The 18,741-nt window shown below is 49.2% G+C and overlaps 8 protein-coding genes across 8 annotated transcripts; 5 read left to right on the top strand and 3 right to left on the bottom strand.

Annotated features, from left to right (window-relative positions):
• Window positions 1-2,434: 2,434 nt before the first annotated feature.
• AO090026000054 (uncharacterized protein) lies at window positions 2,435-3,560 on the top strand (the record flags this gene model as incomplete). Its single annotated transcript, XM_023236249.1, has 5 exons — window positions 2,435-2,757; window positions 2,816-3,128; window positions 3,207-3,241; window positions 3,290-3,328; window positions 3,419-3,560. The coding sequence occupies 5 exons, from the start codon at window positions 2,435-2,437 to the stop codon at window positions 3,558-3,560; spliced, it is 852 nt and encodes a 283-aa protein (XP_023090871.1).
• Window positions 3,561-4,223: 663 nt separating this feature from the next.
• Window positions 4,224-4,652, top strand: AO090026000055 (CVNH domain-containing protein; the record flags this gene model as incomplete). Its single annotated transcript, XM_001821503.3, has 2 exons — window positions 4,224-4,359; window positions 4,423-4,652. The coding sequence occupies 2 exons, from the start codon at window positions 4,224-4,226 to the stop codon at window positions 4,650-4,652; spliced, it is 366 nt and encodes a 121-aa protein (XP_001821555.3).
• Window positions 4,653-5,219: 567 nt separating this feature from the next.
• Window positions 5,220-6,717, bottom strand: AO090026000056 (glycoside hydrolase family 16 protein; the record flags this gene model as incomplete). The annotated part of the gene is made up of 3 exons (XM_023236248.1): window positions 5,220-5,520; window positions 5,595-6,493; window positions 6,586-6,717. The coding sequence occupies 3 exons, from the start codon at window positions 6,715-6,717 to the stop codon at window positions 5,220-5,222; spliced, it is 1,332 nt and encodes a 443-aa protein (XP_023090872.1).
• A 1,177-nt stretch (window positions 6,718-7,894) lies between these two features.
• AO090026000057 (uncharacterized protein) lies at window positions 7,895-10,234 on the bottom strand (the record flags this gene model as incomplete). The annotated part of the gene is made up of 10 exons (XM_001821505.3): window positions 7,895-8,049; window positions 8,101-8,193; window positions 8,250-8,309; window positions 8,365-8,498; window positions 8,556-8,650; window positions 8,705-8,862; window positions 8,912-9,292; window positions 9,344-9,600; window positions 9,662-10,038; window positions 10,103-10,234. 10 exons carry the CDS (start codon window positions 10,232-10,234, stop codon window positions 7,895-7,897), a joined length of 1,842 nt encoding a protein of 613 aa, XP_001821557.1.
• Window positions 10,235-12,233: 1,999 nt separating this feature from the next.
• AO090026000058 (uncharacterized protein) lies at window positions 12,234-14,353 on the top strand (the record flags this gene model as incomplete). Its single annotated transcript, XM_023236247.1, has 2 exons — window positions 12,234-12,341; window positions 13,778-14,353. 2 exons carry the CDS (start codon window positions 12,234-12,236, stop codon window positions 14,351-14,353), a joined length of 684 nt encoding a protein of 227 aa, XP_023090873.1.
• Window positions 14,354-14,887: 534 nt separating this feature from the next.
• On the top strand, window positions 14,888-15,539 carry AO090026000060 (HET domain-containing protein; the record flags this gene model as incomplete). The annotated part of the gene is made up of 2 exons (XM_023236246.1): window positions 14,888-15,404; window positions 15,505-15,539. The coding sequence occupies 2 exons, from the start codon at window positions 14,888-14,890 to the stop codon at window positions 15,537-15,539; spliced, it is 552 nt and encodes a 183-aa protein (XP_023090874.1).
• Window positions 15,540-15,720: 181 nt separating this feature from the next.
• On the top strand, window positions 15,721-17,166 carry AO090026000061 (uncharacterized protein; the record flags this gene model as incomplete). Its single annotated transcript, XM_023236245.1, has 1 exon — window positions 15,721-17,166. The coding sequence occupies one exon, from the start codon at window positions 15,721-15,723 to the stop codon at window positions 17,164-17,166; it is 1,446 nt and encodes a 481-aa protein (XP_023090875.1).
• A 335-nt stretch (window positions 17,167-17,501) lies between these two features.
• AO090026000062 (uncharacterized protein) lies at window positions 17,502-18,727 on the bottom strand (the record flags this gene model as incomplete). The annotated part of the gene is made up of 3 exons (XM_023236244.1): window positions 17,502-17,788; window positions 17,873-17,987; window positions 18,098-18,727. The coding sequence occupies 3 exons, from the start codon at window positions 18,725-18,727 to the stop codon at window positions 17,502-17,504; spliced, it is 1,032 nt and encodes a 343-aa protein (XP_023090876.1).
• Window positions 18,728-18,741: the final 14 nt, after the last annotated feature.

Below are 18,741 nucleotides of genomic sequence, written 5' to 3'. Positions count from 1 at the left end.
GCACCCTAGTTCGTATTTCGAGGGAGATCCTACCCGCAGGTTGAATTCTGTGATCGCTGCCTGCCTTCTTTACCGGCTGGATTTGTTTGTTTTCCGAGTTGAGGCTCCTTGGGGTGAGTATCTGGGCTGTTTCTGAAGCCATCCACGAGAATCGACTGGAAGGTGGCGATGATTACCACGATTTCTAGGTGCGTCACCCCACCGGTGGGCTTCTCGAAGCTCCAAGCAGATCGGACGCCGCGGAGTTTGGCGCACCTTCCACGTCACCAGCTACTGCCCTCCATTGGATGGGTTGGGCTTACAGGAATGCTTCCACGCTGATGAGTCAAGTGCTCTGGCTCATGGGAAACTTCCAAAAAGCGCCCGGTGGACTCAAGATCGTCAAGGCCTTTGGCATCTGCACGACGGTTCTGCCGTTCACTATCGACACTCAAGCCCGATTTGGAGATGAACTGGAGGAGCGATTCGGAAGCTGGAGCCGCCATCTATTCAGCCTGGTCAGCGCTTTCAACTGCTTTTTCTTGACCATGCTGGCCATCCTACTCCTCCTTGTCGGTACTATCCAGGTGCACGCCGGATGGGTTTTGATCTTGCACTACATTATATTTTCCGTTGTCGTCACGGTAATCTCCTTCGGTGCGAGGCTCCCCCGTGATCAGCCGACGGGCGTCAATACTGTTAAGGATATTATGAAGGGAATTGCAATGGGATGTTATATGAGCACTGCACTCGTTATTCCAGCCCTCATTGTGTTCCTGCAAGAGCCGGATTCTCCAGGATCCGATGTCATCACTTATATTAGGTGTGAACCCCTCGCTCTTTGGCGAAATTTTATTGCAATATTTCCGTGAAAGAATACCGTGTTGTATCCTGTTGGGCTCTACTCTCCGGTTTGTACTACTCTCTAGTTTGTCTCTACTTCCTCCAGGTATCACTAGGCCCTATCCTGCAACTGGCGCTCTCCATTGGATCTAGGTCGTTCTTAATAGAAGAGCCTTTGGGACAGGTATTGTTTCTTTATAGGATATCCTATTTCTGATCAGTTGGGATCCTGCCGCAGTGACTACCTATAATAATTGGGCCATTGATGGTATTTAACTGACTATAGTTTCGACCATGTTGAACGTACTAGACCTAAGGGCATGAAGGACCATTCATCGTGAGTTGGCCACAGAAGTCAATGTAAAGAGAATAGTAGCGGGCGGTGAACAGCAACTCAGTTTAATGAATCTAAGCGTAAGAAAGGAGAGGGTGCAAGTTGTTGTAGCAAGTTGCGATAGGGAAGGAGGGTAAGGATTAAAATATATTGGCCTAACGTGATATCTTCTCTCTAAACCACAGATCACATGTATTTTTTAGAATCCTAATATCGCCCAGGTCTGTTACAAGCGAGGATTTCTGCTAGAACTAGTGATCTTTCCAGTCCGAGAGATATATGCTCCAAACACATTGACTGTTCCCCGCATGGCTTGGATATTGCCCATGAGCACTGCGAGATGTGGGAGTGGTGGGAGATCCCAACTAGGTCATCAGATAGGTGAAGCCGTGGCTGGAGCATTGTGGAGTAGAGCATCCACCAGTCGTGCTCTACTAGTAGTATATAAATGTTTTGATCCCTCGTGGGGCTTTGTTAAACCATTTTTTTTGGTCATAGTGGTGTTTAGTATATTCAGTAGATATACAGTGGCTACCGACAGAAACATGTGGGATCGACGTGCATTTGCCAAATACATGACAACGGATGAGAATGGCAACATTCGTCGTATATAGCTCGTGCAATTGTCGGCATGAGCATTGTAGAGCTGGGACTAGGTTCCATGCTTTCGTGGTAAAAAGTGTGAAGTTGGAAGGGGAACTGTGATAGCCTATCACACGGGATGATTGACATTCAATCGATTCCAGTTTAGTGTAGTCACGATGGGTGCTTAGGGAATGATTCAAGGGTCATAACTATGTACCTCAGTATGTCATCTTGTCTACGCGCCCGACCTGGCTTTTGTGCTCAACTTCATAATGCAGCGAGCAGCGGGAAACGCGTGGACTATTTGTATTCGTGGTGCTTACAGGGGCTTCACTACGTCTCTACCGTCCACTTCCTGCTATCAACGAATTTCCCGACGGTCTGGTCCGAGAACTACAGCTGTGCCTCATCGAACAGTCATGTCGACAACGCAGTGGACATGCACCCCGAGAGTATTTCCCACCTCGGGATTTGAGTTGCTTGACCAGTCCAACAAGCTTGACGAGGAGACACTGCCGACATACCAACCCGAGCAATACTACCCGGTCAACCAGGGTGAGGTACTCAATGGCCGGTATCAAGCACTTGCCAAGATAGGGTATGGAGTAACCTCAACAGTATGACTTGCGAAGGATTTGATGTAGGTGTAGTAGATTCGCTTCAGTATGTCCATATAATGGCGATTCTATTACCATGCTGGAATCCAGTGCCTCAACATATGTTGTTTTGAAAGTTTACGTGACGGGCCAAGCCCGTGCGCACGTGCGAGAACTGCGCATCTACAAGCAGATGAATGAGGTAGAAACAAATTACCCTGGCAGAAACTTTATTCGCAAACTCCTCGACCATTTTGATATCGAGGGCCCTCATGGCCGCCACGTTTGTCTTGTTCACGAGCCTCACGGCACGAGCGCGGACTTTCTGGTGAAGATGTTTCCTGGGCACGCAATGACCCTTGATGACATGAAGCCAGGTATTCGACAGCTACTTATCGCCTTAGATTTCCTGCACTCGGGGTGCCATATCATCCATACCGGTAATATGCCTAATCACCCTGAAGACCTTATATTACAGGCCTAACACTGTCGCAGATCTTCAGTTGAAGAACTTACTACTTCCGGGACCAGAGACAAGCTATCTTTCCCGATTTGAAGAAGCCGAAGTTGCAGACCCATCCCCTAGAAAGGCGCTCAAAGACCGAACAATCTACAAGTCTTTAGGCTTCCCTCCAAAGGGTGGACTGCCAATTCTCGCAGATTTTGGCGAAGCTCGATTGGGCGACCAAGAGCACAATGAAGATATTATGCCAAATGTTTATAGAGCTCCTGAAGTAATTTTAAGATCAAACTGGGGTTACAAGGTGGATATATGGAGTGTTGCCATGGTCGTGAGTGGAACTATTCTCGCTTTTACTTGAGTAGCAAATGCTAACATTCTCGTATATATAGGCCTGGGACATTGTTAGCTCTCGCACTCTGATCAATGGCAGAAACCCAGATGGTATATTTGATGACCGGGTCCATATGGCAGAATTGATTGCCCTGCTAGGCCCTCCACCGCCCGAATTCCGGAAACAGAGACACCTCAGTTCGGCCTTCTGGGATGAGTCGGGCAACTGGAAGGAAGTAGCCCCAATTCCGGATGTTACCCTCAAGAGCCTTGCCGAGAGGGTTAAAGGGGAAGACAAAGAAGGGTTCTTGCGGTGGCTCCGGATGGCCTTGCAGTGGAGCCCCGAGGACCGACCGACGGCGTTGGAACTCCTATACGACGAGTGGCTGATGAAGGGGCTAGGGGAATGAGGCGAGGGACAAGCAAATAGTGAGGTCGAACTGTAGATCTAGCTGGTATGGTATGGCGTGCTAGCATCGATGCTTGTGTAATTATGCATTCATGACTCCATTAGCCCTTTCTCGGGAAAGCATGAGCGAATAAGATTGCCATGTGGTGTGCTTGGTCGACACATCCAGGCTCTTCTCTTTCTTTCGCTCTGTGTGTGTGGGCCCACGGATACTACTCAAAAGATGATAGGACGACTATTGGCAGAGTGGTCCTGATCGTTCCACTCAAGACCTGTAAGCGAACCGCTCCACAGGAATCAACACGATGGTTTCGCACCCTATCCCAGTATGCCAAATTCTCCACATCGGCCGATCTCTCTACTAAAAAGGATGCGCTAGTCAACACTTAGTCCTCAGCTTTCAGCTCACTAAACACCCAGCCTCGATTACCCCTCCGTCAACCCATTGCCCCTCCAATTGCGACATCCTATCCATAGCAATGTACCGGGCTAGGATCCCCCACTACACCAGAATATGCAGCAATGAGCAAATGAATACTGACCTTGTGGCTGAGATCGAGAGTACGGTGAGAAGGAAGAACCCCACTTGTTGGGATATATAGGAAGTGCTTCTGCCACCTTTGCTGGACCCTTTTTACTATCATCAATTCATACCCTTCAAACTTTCAAACTACTTTATTCACTATGGCCGGAAACTTCTACGAGTCCGCTGAGGCTGTCCGTCTTGATGGGCCCGTCCTCTTTGCTCGCCTTCGCAATGTTGACGGCGGATGGGAGGACGCTGAAATTGATTTGAACGAATTCATTGGTAACGTTGACGGTAGGTTCTGGCGTCTCCATTATCTTAAACCGATGCAGTCTCTGACCATGTTTCTTTAATTAGGCCAGTTTGTGTGGGACGAACCAAACTTTTTTGAGACTGCTGCGGAAGTCGAGTTCAATTTCGAAGGAGATGACAACGTGCCCATCCTCCGTGCCCAGCTGCGGGACAGGGAGGGACAGTGGGTGCCAGCTGATATCAACTTGGGTGAAAGGCTTATCAACATCAATGGTCACTTCGAGTTCCAATATGTAAGTTGTACCGACTTGTACATTTTGCGTCCCAATTACTAATGGTGATGTAGTAACTGTCCTGACTCCTGATATCTATATATGCTTTGAAATAGCCGGGGATGCCAGCATGAGAGGAAAGCCCAACTATTCCTTAGGATTATCGGAATGGATGACTCGCAAAGTTTTACACAGTCCCTTGTATCCATCCTTAGAAATAGTAGCGTGGGCGTAATGATAAGTTGCGGTGGGTGTAGTACGGCTGGTAGAAGCTAGAGTAACATATGCAGTCGTGAGTTATGAATGGAATGAGATCTGAAATAGTGATCCCCGTGGAGTAGAAATGTCAACGCTGAAGTTGAACCTCCACACCATTATCATTCGTTGTCTCTTAAAGCAAGGTTAATGCACGGTTACCCTGTGATGGTCTTTTGGGTAAGACTTTTATCATCTAACCTCTGGATTAGGTGCCTGATCATTTTCTCTGCCTTTAACATTCCATAGAACCAAAGGAAGCATGCCTTTACCCACTAGCTTTTGATGCCCGCGAAGATATAAGTATGACATGATAACAAGGGATAATATATTACACTAGTGCATCAGATACAACTCATTGCAAGAATACACAATCTATTGGTCAACAGCTTGGTAGCCACGATGCCCCCAGTCGCTTTGCCTCCATCGATTCTTATAGTCTTCCATCTCGATGGGCTTGGCCGTACTCGGCGGACCTTCGGCGAGGCCGCGCTCGAGACGACCTTTGCGACGTTGTCGGACGCACCACAGTGCGATTCCGGCTACGATGAGCACCCCGGCAGCGGCAGCCCCGCAATACACACCAATATGGGCCGCCTTGCCCAGGTCATCCCATTTCTGAGCCAGGGTCTTGGCCGGCTTCTTGTTGATCTCCGTTTTGGCGGTTGAGTTTCCACTGCAGTATCGATCAGTCATCTTAGCCCACCAAAGCTACCAGAAAGCGGGGCAGGAACATATAGAAGATCATACCTGACGACGTTGATGCTGTCATATGAGCCCGAGTTGCCTGAGTACGTATACTCTTTACCCGAGTGAAAATCCTGGACACGAATCCTCTGCACCGTCATGGTGAAGGGGAGATTGGTCCAGTTCACCAGACCGCCGCCCCACTCGATATTTCCAATCGACTGAGACGCAATGCCCACCGGCCAATTGCTGACTTTGACGCGGCACGGGGTTTGTGGGTAATTCTTGCCATAGACAGTCAGGGGTTCCGAGTAGTTCACCGTGCGCACCAGTTCATTATCAATCCACCATTCCAGGCGGTCCTTGTCCCAGTACGAGGTGTAGTTGTGGAATTCGGTATCGGCGTTAGCCACAGCATGGTATCCACCGCGGTCACTCGTGGTCGTGTTGCCCTTTCCAAAGAAGTCGGATTGTACCTGACTGGTGTTGTATCCGACCCATTCCCAGTCGATCTCGTCCAAGTCGTCCGACTGGAGAATCACACTGCTGATGATACCGGCGCCCTTCGCCATCTTGACGTGTGCCTCCATCACCCCGAAGAAAATGTAGAAGTTGGATTGTAACAGCGTCGATCCGTTTTCGGTCTTGATCGAAAACTCCGCCCCTTCCGAAGTGTAAGTCGGGACCCCGGTGGTCATATTCCACAACTTCTCATCCAGCGTGGAGTTGAACCACCAGGTATGCTCTGTCCCCAACGCCGGGTCCGCGGGACATGTCGCGTTCAGCGGGTTGCATTCAGTCTGCTCGTCGGCAACCGCAATCCTGGCCAGGGCACTCAGGATGCCGACATACCGAAAGGGGCGCATGAAAACGTTGCTGTCGTCGTAGTACGGCTGGGAGTCCGCTCGGCGGGCGATTCTGCGAAGACTGCCTGTTTCAGATGTGACGGTAATGCGCAAGACCTGGTAGCGGAGTAGGGATTGGAGTGGAATTGTTCATGGCGTATGACGAGGAGGCGGCCATGCTGGGGTTATACGCCGGGAGAAAAAAAAACGTGGTAAAGGCACGCTATTCCCTGGAGGACCGCAAAAAGGGGCAAAGAGGATACCCATCGCCAATCAGGCTCCTTGCAGTTATCCTGCTTTAGTGGGAGCCGAGCTATCGGCTTTTCTCGCGTGGAGCCCATGACGCTATTTATAACGGATCGGACAAATCGCACTGCGGAAGCTCCCAATTGCCGTAGTGTATGTTGAGAATTCCCGCCTCAAAGAAGTGGTGAGGAGCCGCTTTCATCATCATGCAAGATTGGACAATTTCATGTTCGATTGGTGTGAAGAAAGAACCGCAGGACTGATCTCTGTAAGCTGCTGCCTGGTTTGAGTCCACCAAAAAAGTATTGCAAGGTGGAGCCGGGTGTACGACGCCGTTAGTCCTATCTAGGCTTAGTGCCCAAAGCTTGTCGGCACTCGGATAGAAGCAGTCTAGCCTTTCCGGGTAAGGTGCGGCATCGACTCGGGGTAATTCCGTGGACTCGGAATTAACATTCAACGACTTAATCCCCCTGTATCCTCAGGCACCAAGTGGTTCATTGTTAGCACAGAAGCTTCTTAGCTTTCAATATTAGTGGTATACTTACTCCCTCCTCGCACACACCACTGGTGACGTACGCAAAAATGATATCGAAACTGGCCTTCCTGGAACGAAAGTACCTATCGGAGCGGCCAACCTACTCCCGTATCTTGTTTGTGATGCATACAATTCTCCTAAATTAAGGTTCAGGTACAGATCAAACTCAGCTTTGTTTACTTCCTCATCTTATTGGTTATTATTGCGTTAATCAACAGGACACGTAGGTCCATCACGAAACGCTATTCAGTACGCAATGCTTGCAAGCGAAACCTCTTCTGAAATATCCATTTTCTTTTTCCCTAGTTCAAAGGCCAAGTGATACCTGACTATTGATATGAATATCCCGGATCAGCCGTACTTCCCGAACCATTTTAAAATATCTATCTAAAATTAGGAAATATTCCGCATTTGCAAAACTGGGTTGTCAAATGGAGTTTCTTGCTAGCACTGACGATGTAATGACCCTCGCAAATTGAAGGAGTAGTATATGATAGGCAGTCTACCAATAGGAAGCAATACGATAGCAGATGGAAAACAAGATTGGCGGTGTGATAGTAATAATGGAGCGGTTAATCTAAGTTCTGATTATCAACAACTTCCTCTCTGGTATGTCGCATTCCTGCACTTCTGTTGGGGGCGGTTAGGATTCAGTATCTTTGAATACTGCGGTCCTATCCTCCAGCTTCCACAATTCAACTTATTATGACTGTCCACTCAACTCATGTCCAAAAACATTAGGCCGCGCGACTGCCCACAGGTCCGTCCGCTGCTGCGATGATTGGTGGCGGCTTCTCGATATTTCGACGGAAGATATGGCGCTTGATGAAATAAGGAAGCCACACGGTCAACTCGTGGTGGATGAAGTCCTTCGTTGGGACCGAAAACACCTCTGCAAAACATATGAGAGAAGGCGATACGTGTGGGGCGAGATTCTACTTACGATCCAACTCCTCAAGAGTCAACTGCTTGGTCTCCCTGACGAAGCAGAATATCATAAACCAAGCGATAAGGTTGAGTCCGGCGTAGAAACCAACTTGAGCTAGGAGTCAGCGAATTGCGCCGCGGTAGAGTCCAGCAATGTTCACTTACAAGCGCCGGTTGGAGTCATGACGGTCCTCATCCGAGGGAAGGTGAGACTGAGAACACCCGCTACACATGCCTTTGTTAGGAGAATTCCTCTACAATGAAGACCGGAAACACTCACCAAAGGTGTTGTTGATGCAAACAGCCCAAGCCATTCCTTGCTCTCGCTGAATGGTGGGAAACACCTCGGCAGAGTACTGGAAAGCAACGGGTCCTTCACCCAACGAATAGCAGATCGTGAAGAGGTAAACAAATCTAGTTGAGGAGTAATTAGCCAGGATTCAAAGCTGCAAACATAGAGGGAAAACATACAGGACAACTGGTCCGATTTGTTCCCCTCTGCTACCATCATCTTTCAGAAGCGACAACCCACCGGCCAATAAGAAGATACACATCAAGGGGAAGGTCTTCATAGATAGGACAGTCAGCTAGGTTCTTCAACCAGGGTAGGGATTACTTACAGCCAACGTCAGGGTTCGCCGCCCTTTGGTGTCGATGAGGAAGAGAGTAGGGATAGTGGAGACGACCTGAATAGCGCCATAGCCAAGAGACGCATACAAGGCCTGCTCGGAGGTGTAGCCGACATCTTCGAAGATCGTTGAGCTGTAGAAAGAGATGACTGCAGGGGGTTAGGGGGAATCATAGACCAACCACGAACGGTGACTTACTGTTAATGCCGCACATTTGCTGGGCAAGCATGACGGTTGAGGCACCGTAGTTAGCGCGCCTAATCCTCGGCACAGCGAAACAGTCCCACATACGCGCGAAGTAGCCAGCGCCGCGGGCTTCCTTGAGCTCCTCTTCGTAGATAATCCACGAATAATAGAAGTCCCTTGCGGCGATGATAGGATGAGCTCGCAAGCGCAGCATGGATTTGAATCCCGACGCATACTTCCCATGCTTCATGAGCCAACGTGGGGACTCGGGACAGAAATAGATACCCGCGCCGAGAATGAAAGATGGGATAAAGGCCGAACCTAGTTGGAGACGCCAAGAGATATCTCCCGTGTCTTTCACAATCACATTGGCGCAGAAGCCCAAGAAAATACCTGCAGCGACCGTTAGCCATGTCTCGAGAGAGCCAGCCGAAGATCACTCACCTGCTACCACCCACAGTTGCCAGAACATGACCAGAGCACCTCGAATTCGAGCCGGGGCCATCTCGGCGGAGTAGATAGGTACCGTAGCATTCTTTGCACCGATGCCAATACCCATGACAAATCGCGCGGCGAAAAGTCCCTGCCATGATTTGGCAAAGGCCGAGCCAATTGGGGTGGCCGTGAGACAGCAAGCCGTGACAAAAATCTCTCCTCGTCGGCCTAAGTAGTGGTTCAGTGGATCGACGATAAAGGCACCACTGTGTCGCAGGTCAATCGTCAGTATGGGAACCCATATATCAAGATTCCCATCATACTCACATAAGACCAGCAGTCAAAAAGATGATCGCATTGATAACTCCCACGATCCATTCAGCTCTCGCTGTTCCAACCAGGCCAAATTCCTGCGGGAAGGACAGGTTGGCACCGTTCGATCCCGTCTGATCCCATCCCTGGGTAGCGGCTCCGACGGCGCACAAAGCGATCGAGTACCAGAGCATGAAGGGGCCGTGCCATTTGTGATCGCGCTCATATATGAGGGCGGCGCGCTCATCCTCAGAGAGCTCAGTAATCATCTCGAAGCGTTGGGGGTCCCGCGCGACCAGAGCGGCGCGACCAAACAGATCTGCGTGCTCCGCCATCTGGTGCGACTCGGCGAAAGCTCGGGCATCGAGAACAGCCTGCTCTGGAGAGCTGCGCTGTAAGAGCAAACCAGGTCAGTATCCCAGGTCGACCCGACCATCTTCAGTTGTGAAAGCTCACCGTCAGCGGATTCTCAACGAGATTGAGAGCAAAGGACTCGCGGCGGTCAGCGGGGTCCGCCAGTCCTGACTTTGTCGCCTGAGTCAGGGTCTCATTGTGTGCAGTCGCCCCGAGGGATGTCTTTTCGTCCATGGTGGTTGAAAGGGTTCAGGGTAGAGCTTGGGAGAGATTGGACGCGATGAGTCTCCACTCCGGACTCCTTCCTGGGGTTTTATTTCTCGGTCATGGAGCTCCCTCTGAGGGGCCCCCGTGGGGATGACCTTAAATCTTTAAATCCTGCAACCGGTCATGGCGCGATACTTCCAACGCCCCGTGGGGAGAGATCCTAGCGTAGTGGCTCGGCGGGTCATTCAGCGTCAGGCCGACAACAAATTAGGGTAAGCCGCGGCTGGTGACTGGTCGCGTGGTTGCAAAATTGACCCACCGGGCAGGCGGTCAAAGCGGAAGGTTGAAAGAAAAAAGAACGACTCATCACTCCACAGCCCTAGAATCAAGACTCGCATAAGACTTGTGGGGTTTCCTGGCAACGTCTTGTCACAATCTTGGTAGTCAATAGCGCCTCCCAGAAGCCCAAATGGTTCCTTCGGTGTTGATACATGGTTAGACCAGTCCAAAACCTACCTTACCATTCTCACAGGAATCGTGATACGAGCGGCAGCACCAAATCCGACAGCCGGCCGCCACCAGCCGTCCCGGATGCAACCTTTGTGGTCAATGTGGCTGCTGGGGAACCTATGAAAGGTCAGATCCCGAGTCAGACCATGCCTCTATTGACCTAAGGTGAGAGACGGTCCTTCCACTAATCACAAATGAGACTCCCCGGGCATTTCCCAGATGCGGGCGACTAGCGCAGCCACTAACGCGGCTTTGTTCTTTACTGGTGTCTTCGGGATGGCCTCAGCAACTTTGATTAGCTGCTTGGCAACCTTCCTGCGCTGGGATTCGCCAACTCAAATGCCACGCGAACTCGCCAGTGCCAGATAGTCTTGGAACCTACCAGAAATATCCAATTTGCGCTAAGGATACGGTGCTTTTCTCCAAGTTCTTTTTGACTAACGGGGCACGCTTTCAGACAATCTTTTCCTTCTCTTTCTTGTTTTTGTCCGTAGAATACTATTTCCCATGGGAAGAACGATGCAGGACAAGTCAGTCCTTGCCGAAGCCAGCCTTCATAAGGCTCATCCATGGATCCGAACAGGGCGCCTTGTCAGATACGAGTGGGTGCGTCAATGCTACCCTTGTTGAATTTCATCTGTCAGCCTGCTGGTGTTTCACCTAGGCTCACGCCGTGTTTACCCAATTTTTGCTTTTGCCGATCAGTATCCTTAATCGTCTTAGCCAGTTCGGACTTTATCCAAACGAAATAGCTGTGCGGTGGGTATTAATACAACTAGCCAAGGCATGTAGTTTTGCTGCGAATCCTTTGCGCCGTTATCAGGCTTCTCCCAAATCCCTCACCTCGCTCCGTCTTATGGCAGTGTGAACCAGTCAGGATAAGGCGGGGAAAAGTCTTCCCCCGGTCCCTACAGCCGCCTGGCGAAGGATAGAAAAATACAAACAACCCTCAAACAAACAAAAATGGGGCGCAGCGACCGAGACGCCATGGCTTCCACCATGGGTGGTTTCTCCATATCTTTTCCTTTGTTCATTATCTGGACTCTCTGAATTTTTTGGTCCCTTGTTCTATTCGGGGAACTTGAATGGAATACGGTGCCTTTTTCCCCAGGTTCTTCGGCTTTGGTTCAACTTGGACTGCGACGCCTAACACACACCAGGGTTGCTTATGATTGCACACCTGGCCAGCGAGGTCGACAGAGGCGATATCCTTAATGCGCGCTCGCGCGATCGCTATACAAAAATGCAAGGAGCAGAACTGCGAAATACTATCTGGCATTTTGTGATTGCTAGTTCAGTGGTATCCTGTGACACTTCAGTGTTGTCGCAACACAAGTTAGCCCACCCCAGTACCGACGACACAGCACGAAGAAAAAGATGATGCCGACCCTACTGGTGGCAATCAGTTTCCGAACACCGCGCTTGTTGCTCATATCTGTCATATAGCCGCGGTGGGCTTCCTCAAATACGCATTCACTCGGTAGTTCAATATTTGAGGTACATACGAGGTTTCGAGATGCTGGACAATGTCCTGGGACGAAGCATCCTAAAGCTAGGCAACCCTGACATCATGCAGATGCATGCGCGCATCAGCTATTTTATTTCTGCTCATGGCATCTGCCATGTCATGGAGGCGTCTCTTTCTTCAATAGGTTTGCCCTTCAATGGTTTCATAGATAACAAGAGGTCCTGCGCACTGCAATCTGTAGTCCACGCAGGGTCACAGCGTTAGAGGCGCCCAGAATTTCGATGCCTATATAGTGGATTGCTATTGTGACTGATTTTCAGGGCTATAATATCTCCATGGGCGTGGTGGAGCTTGATTGTAAAGCATCTCGATCTGGTCCGTTAAGGGTGTCTCTAAGCAAGGCTCTGGGTAAGGATTGTGTAAGCAAATAAGACGTGAAGTCCAGAAGAAGTGCACAGGTCATTGGCTGAGAGCACCTTCCGGATTGGGCGATCACCCTCATGATCATGTGACTGTTGCCTCAGGCTGATAGCCTAGTCTGGTTGCCCCGGCAATGATCGATCTAACGATTCCCGAGATTCTCGCCTTCACAATAACAAAGAAGCCCTTACCATGACAAGGCATAGCTATTCAACTGTAGAAGAGTATTTGTTGGCTTCTGGAAGTAGGAGTTCCGTTCCTTTTTCCATTGGCTCTGCCCTTGATCGTTTTTTTCATCTCTCTTTTCTGGTGACATCATCCTAATGTAGTATTCGGTATTTATATCGAGTAAATGCCATCATCGTGGATATATATATCGGTTACCGATCAGCTCACAACTAATACCGAGTTCATCATTATTAGTAGCTCAACTCCCTTTGTATATACCTGCAATCGCTGGCGATGATCATCTATCTAATCCGTGTCATGGGCGGATCGGCATCTCATTACTACTCAACGCAGGGTCAATACGTCGAGTGCTGCCCGGGGTTCAAAGTAGTATGAGGAATTGTGGAGATTCATTCAACAGTTAATCTCAATCATGCCAAGATCGACCGTGCGTTCTTCCGAGAGATCGTTACCAGAATAGGTTCCTGAAGCCGACTCCGCTTTAATCTCCGAGATTGCTCATCTTCTGCAGAGGGCCATATAATCCATCCCAACATGAGCAGTGTTGGGCATGTTCAAATGAGCAACACTGTGATAACAGTCCTTGATTCCTACTCAGCAGAACCATGCGCATTATAACTACTCTAGCCCTTCTTGCTATAGCTATAAACTGGGCTGTAGCCCTTGATTCAACCGAGCTTTTCCATTTCTCTACATCAGTTGATATTGAGAACAGCGCCCTCCGGCCAAATGGCAGTCTTCTTCTTACCACCTTTGATCAAGGTCGTCTCTATACCCTCGATCCCTCCGTGCCCAATGCTGAAGCGGAACTTGTCGCAGCTCTTCCTGGCGCGACCGCCCTCTGCGGTATTGCAGCGATCGACACCGACAAGTTTGCCGTCATAGGTGGCATTCGGGGTAACTACAGCTACACCAATGAAACCATATACACCGTGGATTTCAACGCCAACCCCACGAACCCAACTGTTGAAGTGGTTTCTCAGATTCCGAATGCCATTATGCTGAATGGTATGGCGGCCTTACCTGCACATCCGCACGTGGTCCTGGCTGGGGACGCACGGCTCGGGGCTGTTTTCCGTATCGACACAGACACAGGGAACGTAGGGATTGCCTTCAAAGACCCCTTGCTCACCGCACCTACCAATGCATCCACCCCGATTGGTGTGAACGGGCTGAAGATTGCCGGCGATTATATGTACTTTACTAATACCGCAAGGGAGATCTTTGCGCGGGTACCCATTGACGGGTTTGGACAAAAGACTGGCGACATCGAGGTGATTGTGGCGCTCAATGATGCGGAATCATATAATTGGGACGATTTCGTGGTTCTGGAAGATCTTAATGTGGCGTACCTTGCGCAGCCGGATAATGCCATTGCCCAGGTTTCACTCGATGGAGAGCAAAAGATTATTGTTGGAGGAGGAGATGATGGTACGACGCTGGTAGGAACGACATCGCTGGCAATCACACAGGATGGAAAGACTCTCTATGCCACAACTCGAGGGGGCACCGTAGATGGATCTGTGTATGGTGGGCAGGTTGTTCGGGTTCAGCTATAAGGGGATGGATAAGAAAGCGATGCTATAACTTCTGCAAGGTTGTTGGGTGGATGATGAGTTTATCTCAGTACTATAGACTGTAGTATTAGAAGTTGGCTGTGTTGGACGGCTATCATGCACCGGGATTGTGGTTTCTGATATAGAGAGTGATTTTGCAGTACAGTTATACGGTCATGATTATGCCATAAGGTAAAATTTCGTCGACATCAGAGGACGAGTTTGTTAGTATCATTCCCGTGTCAGGTCATTCGATGTAAACTAATGGTTTTGGGACATGCGACAAGGTAGGTTCTGGTGTCCGGCCTATATACTGTTGACAGATCATATATGCACGGCCTACTCAGCTTCTCCCATTCCCAGCCTCTAACAAGCCGCCACATCAACAGTCACGCCCCGCCCACACCTCACCAAGAACAATTCGATGCCTTGCAAGCCCTTGACATCAAGAATACCACTTTTTCTACGCTCACCAACCTATAGCCCTCTACAGAAAGAATACACCTTCTTTACTGAGGATAGACTTTTCAATCCATCATGTCCTCTGACTTGTACAAATCGCTCCCGCTGGAACCTAACGCGACTCGAATGGTTCGCCTCCTCCCAGACAAGGAAACGAACGCCGAGATAGAATGCGAACTCTTCACCTACGACCTCACAGAGACAGAGGGTGGAAAGCACCTTTATGAAGCACTTTCTTATGTCTGGTCTGGCGATGAAGAGGGCAGTGCTGAAAAGCACAAGGAAATAATATTACATGACCATACTATCCCCATCACAGCGAACCTGCATGCAGCCTTGGTCAATCTTCGAGACCATCAGCTTGAGAGAGTGTTGTGGGTTGATGCAATATGCATCAACCAAGACGATATGGACGAGAAAAACCAACAGATCCCACTCATGCGGACGATCTATGCCCAAGCTGATCGTGTTATTATCTGGCTTGGAGAGGCATTTGAAGATGGCGATAAAGCACTTGAAATCATTCGCACTCTCGCAGAGAAGAAATTCATGAGTGGTAATGATTCGGCTACTAAGCTGCTCGAATCCAGCAGTGAGCTATGTCTAAAGTTGCTACGGCGAAAGTGGTTTCGCCGTATCTGGGTAGGTCTGCTTGTAGCTTCCTATGAGAATTTACTGACATCCTAAGATAGGTACTTCAAGAAGCCGGTGTTGCTCGGTCGATTGAGATTATGTGCGGCTCTGTCCAAATAAATGGGTACACATTTTGTGAAGGACTCGGTCAATTAGAAATTCCTTCTTCACTGGGACACATACACCCAGTCGTTTACCTGATTAGAGGCGCACATTTTCGGCCAAGAAATGCGCCCAAGTTACGGGGAAGCTTATGTATTGGTGAGCTGATTGGCATGTATCGTTACCACATGGCTTCCACAAGCCATGATAAAGTATATGCATTGCTGGGACTAGCTGCTGATGACCCCAACACACCTGGCTTGAAACCGGACTACAACGTTCCATGGTATGATGTTTTCAGTAATACCATTCAGTATATTCTCTCAGGCGAAGGCATTGTGGAGACTTATCCTGAAAAGGACATCGCAATCATCCAGACCAAGTGTTGGATTTTGGGCTGCATTGGCTCCGTTGAAGACATTTATGAAAGTAACCGACAGAAGCTCAATATCCTCTTCAATGATACTCCAGAGTCATCTGTCTTTCAAAATGAATGGGGCCGTAGATGGATGATTCAAGCTTCAGCAGAACCTATTCAAAGTTGTGATATCCTATGTCTTTTACGAGGAAATTCGAATCCATGCATTATCAGACTATCAAAGGATCACTTTACAATAATCAATATTGCGATAACGCCCCAGCAACCTGGATATAATGACAATCCGGATACGGAATCCTTGCGAGAAATGGACCCAAGGCAAAATCCGCCGTATGATATTACCCTTATATGGGCGATACCCGTGTCTGACACCGAAAATGAAGTTCGCCCAAGAGATCCAATGGAGCTCATTCAGATTGCACCTCAATACCAGAAAGAACGTCCGGATACGGAGAAGGGATCGACTGATCTGAGGGTCATTGTTGATGGCATTGCAGTACAGTTAGCTGACCAAGGAGAGCCAGACCTGTTCAAAGGCTGGCTGACTCAAATGGGAACAGCCGTCCCAGTTTCTGAACAAGTGGTCAAAGCAGTGGTAGGAAATACGACGCCCGATGGACCACAAATCGTGAAGGTGCTTCTTCAGTATCAGGACAATTTACCAGTTACTGAAGAAGTCGTCAAAGTCGCGGCGGGGAACGAGGGATATTGTGGAGATGAAATAATGAGGTTACTTCTTAAATATCGACATAGTCTACATATATCTGAAGAGGTGGTCAAGGTAGTGGCAATGAACAAGGGTCCGTATGCACATTATATAATGGAGCGACTTTTCAAGTATCAGAAGAATATACCGGTTACTGAAGAAGTGATCAAAGCAGCGGCAGGGAACCGGGGAGTCCGTGGACCTGAATTGATGGAGATACTTCTCAATCATCGACATAGTCTACCAGTTACTGAAGAACTAGTCAGAATAGTGGCAGGGAATGAAGGGCTCTATGCAAAAGACATTATGTGGGTCCTTTTTAAACATCAAGATGATATACTGATTAATGAAGAAATGGTGACGACAGTGGAACAGAGCGAGTTACCTGAGAGATACGAAATTGTCAAGTGGATGCTTTTCAAGCATCAAGAAATGATTAGGAAGCCAGGGTGGAAAGAGAAATTCCAAAACACAGCAAGGAAGTTTCGGCAGGAAGGTTTGTCGATTATGTCGACAAAGCACCACAGGAAGTGAGCTAAAGGCTTTTATGAATAGAGTGAAAAATTGTACAAACCAGCCGATGTCCTCGTTCCTAAAGATCCTTTATTCTCTTGGCTGGTAGCTCGACTCATTGTCTTGGGATGGCCCGTACTATGAAAAGTTAGGAAATAGAATACTGTATTCAATACACAATTTATAATGGAGGACGGGCTATTCAGAATAACGGCTCATGGCAATTAGATATGGATAAATAGGTAAGCTGATTAGATTAACCCACTTTAGCATAGAAGGAGGATTTCACGCAAAAATGTCATAGAGCACGTTGACATCTCTTATATACAACGCAACCATTGCTCTGACAAGATAAACTAGACCGCGAAGGGCCCCTTGGCCGCAAACACCGCCGCTGGCGACGTGCCCACTAACGACTCGAATATCTGGGAATCTGTGGTGCCCTCCAATACGAACAACAAGACCTGACTGTTCGCATCCAGCCCGAGCTTGTTACGCACCGTCGAGTCAGTGCTGGCTCTAAGCAGGACACACATACTGGCCGCTGAAGACTCGCCGCTTACCACAGAAATATCGCCTTCACAACCACTGGCCAATGTCTTCATACTATCTACCGCAATGGTATCCGGGACTGCGACAAAGCCTCTCGCAAGCCAGTGGAGCACCTTCCATGCAGCCGGCAAGGGCACGCGGCAAGGCTAGGCCGGCTATGAGCGTGCGTAGCGACCATTCTGATTTCCGTGTCTGGCGCTCTGCAGGAGACAATCTGCCTCGGATGGTTCAACGACAATGAACTGTGGTATTCCGGATGGGCGATCATCGTGAAGGCGAGTGTAGAAGCCCTGGAAGATGGCTGCGGCAATACTGCGCAGACAAAGACGTGGGTGATATGGTCTAACACGGGAATCGCGATCAGTGCCTCCTCCACGACCACCATTTAGGCATTCATAACATGCTGTGGGATGTCATTATCAAAGTCGGGCCAGGAGGTGCTGCTCACGAAAAACCAGTTATTCATGCGGGCATCCTCTTTTGCACGGGAAACAGACGCTTTATATTCCCCATAAACTCGAATCACCACTGCGCCTAGCTCTTTCGTTATGTCTGCGCGGCCTTCACTGACGTGGCTGTGGATATAGACGGCGCACCGGCAGCCAAACAACTGGGCGCCATATGCCAGTCCACGACCCTGGTCACCATCGGACGCAACGCACACAGTTACACTTTTGGTAATGTCGCGATATTTAAAAGTACGCAGCTCGACTGGTGACGGCCGAACTCCTGTCTTTGTATAACTTTCGTCTGCGAGGATCTTATAGACCGCATACGGGGCACCTATGGCCTTGAATGAGCCGAAATAAGCGCCAAAGCGCTTGCTTTCATCCTTGACAAAGACCTGATTTACTCCCAGTTTTTGCGCGAGGCCGGGGAGTGTCCGGAGTGGCTGTGGCGTGTATTCAGGCCAAGTGCGAATTTCAGCGACAGCAGGTGTCCAGTTGGAGAGATTCTTCATGCACACGGCGGCCTCCGTTTGGGCCTGGATACTGAAACGCGAAGCGTTGGAGTGGTGGATGAAGGCCATTTTGAGATTCGAGT

The sequence above is a fragment of the Aspergillus oryzae genome, chromosome 3 (genome assembly GCF_000184455.2).
Source record: "Aspergillus oryzae RIB40 DNA, chromosome 3".
In the NCBI taxonomy this organism is placed as follows: domain Eukaryota; kingdom Fungi; phylum Ascomycota; class Eurotiomycetes; order Eurotiales; family Aspergillaceae; genus Aspergillus; species Aspergillus oryzae.
The sequence above is the reverse complement of the archived record's forward strand: the minus strand, read 5'-3'. Positions and strand labels throughout refer to the sequence as shown.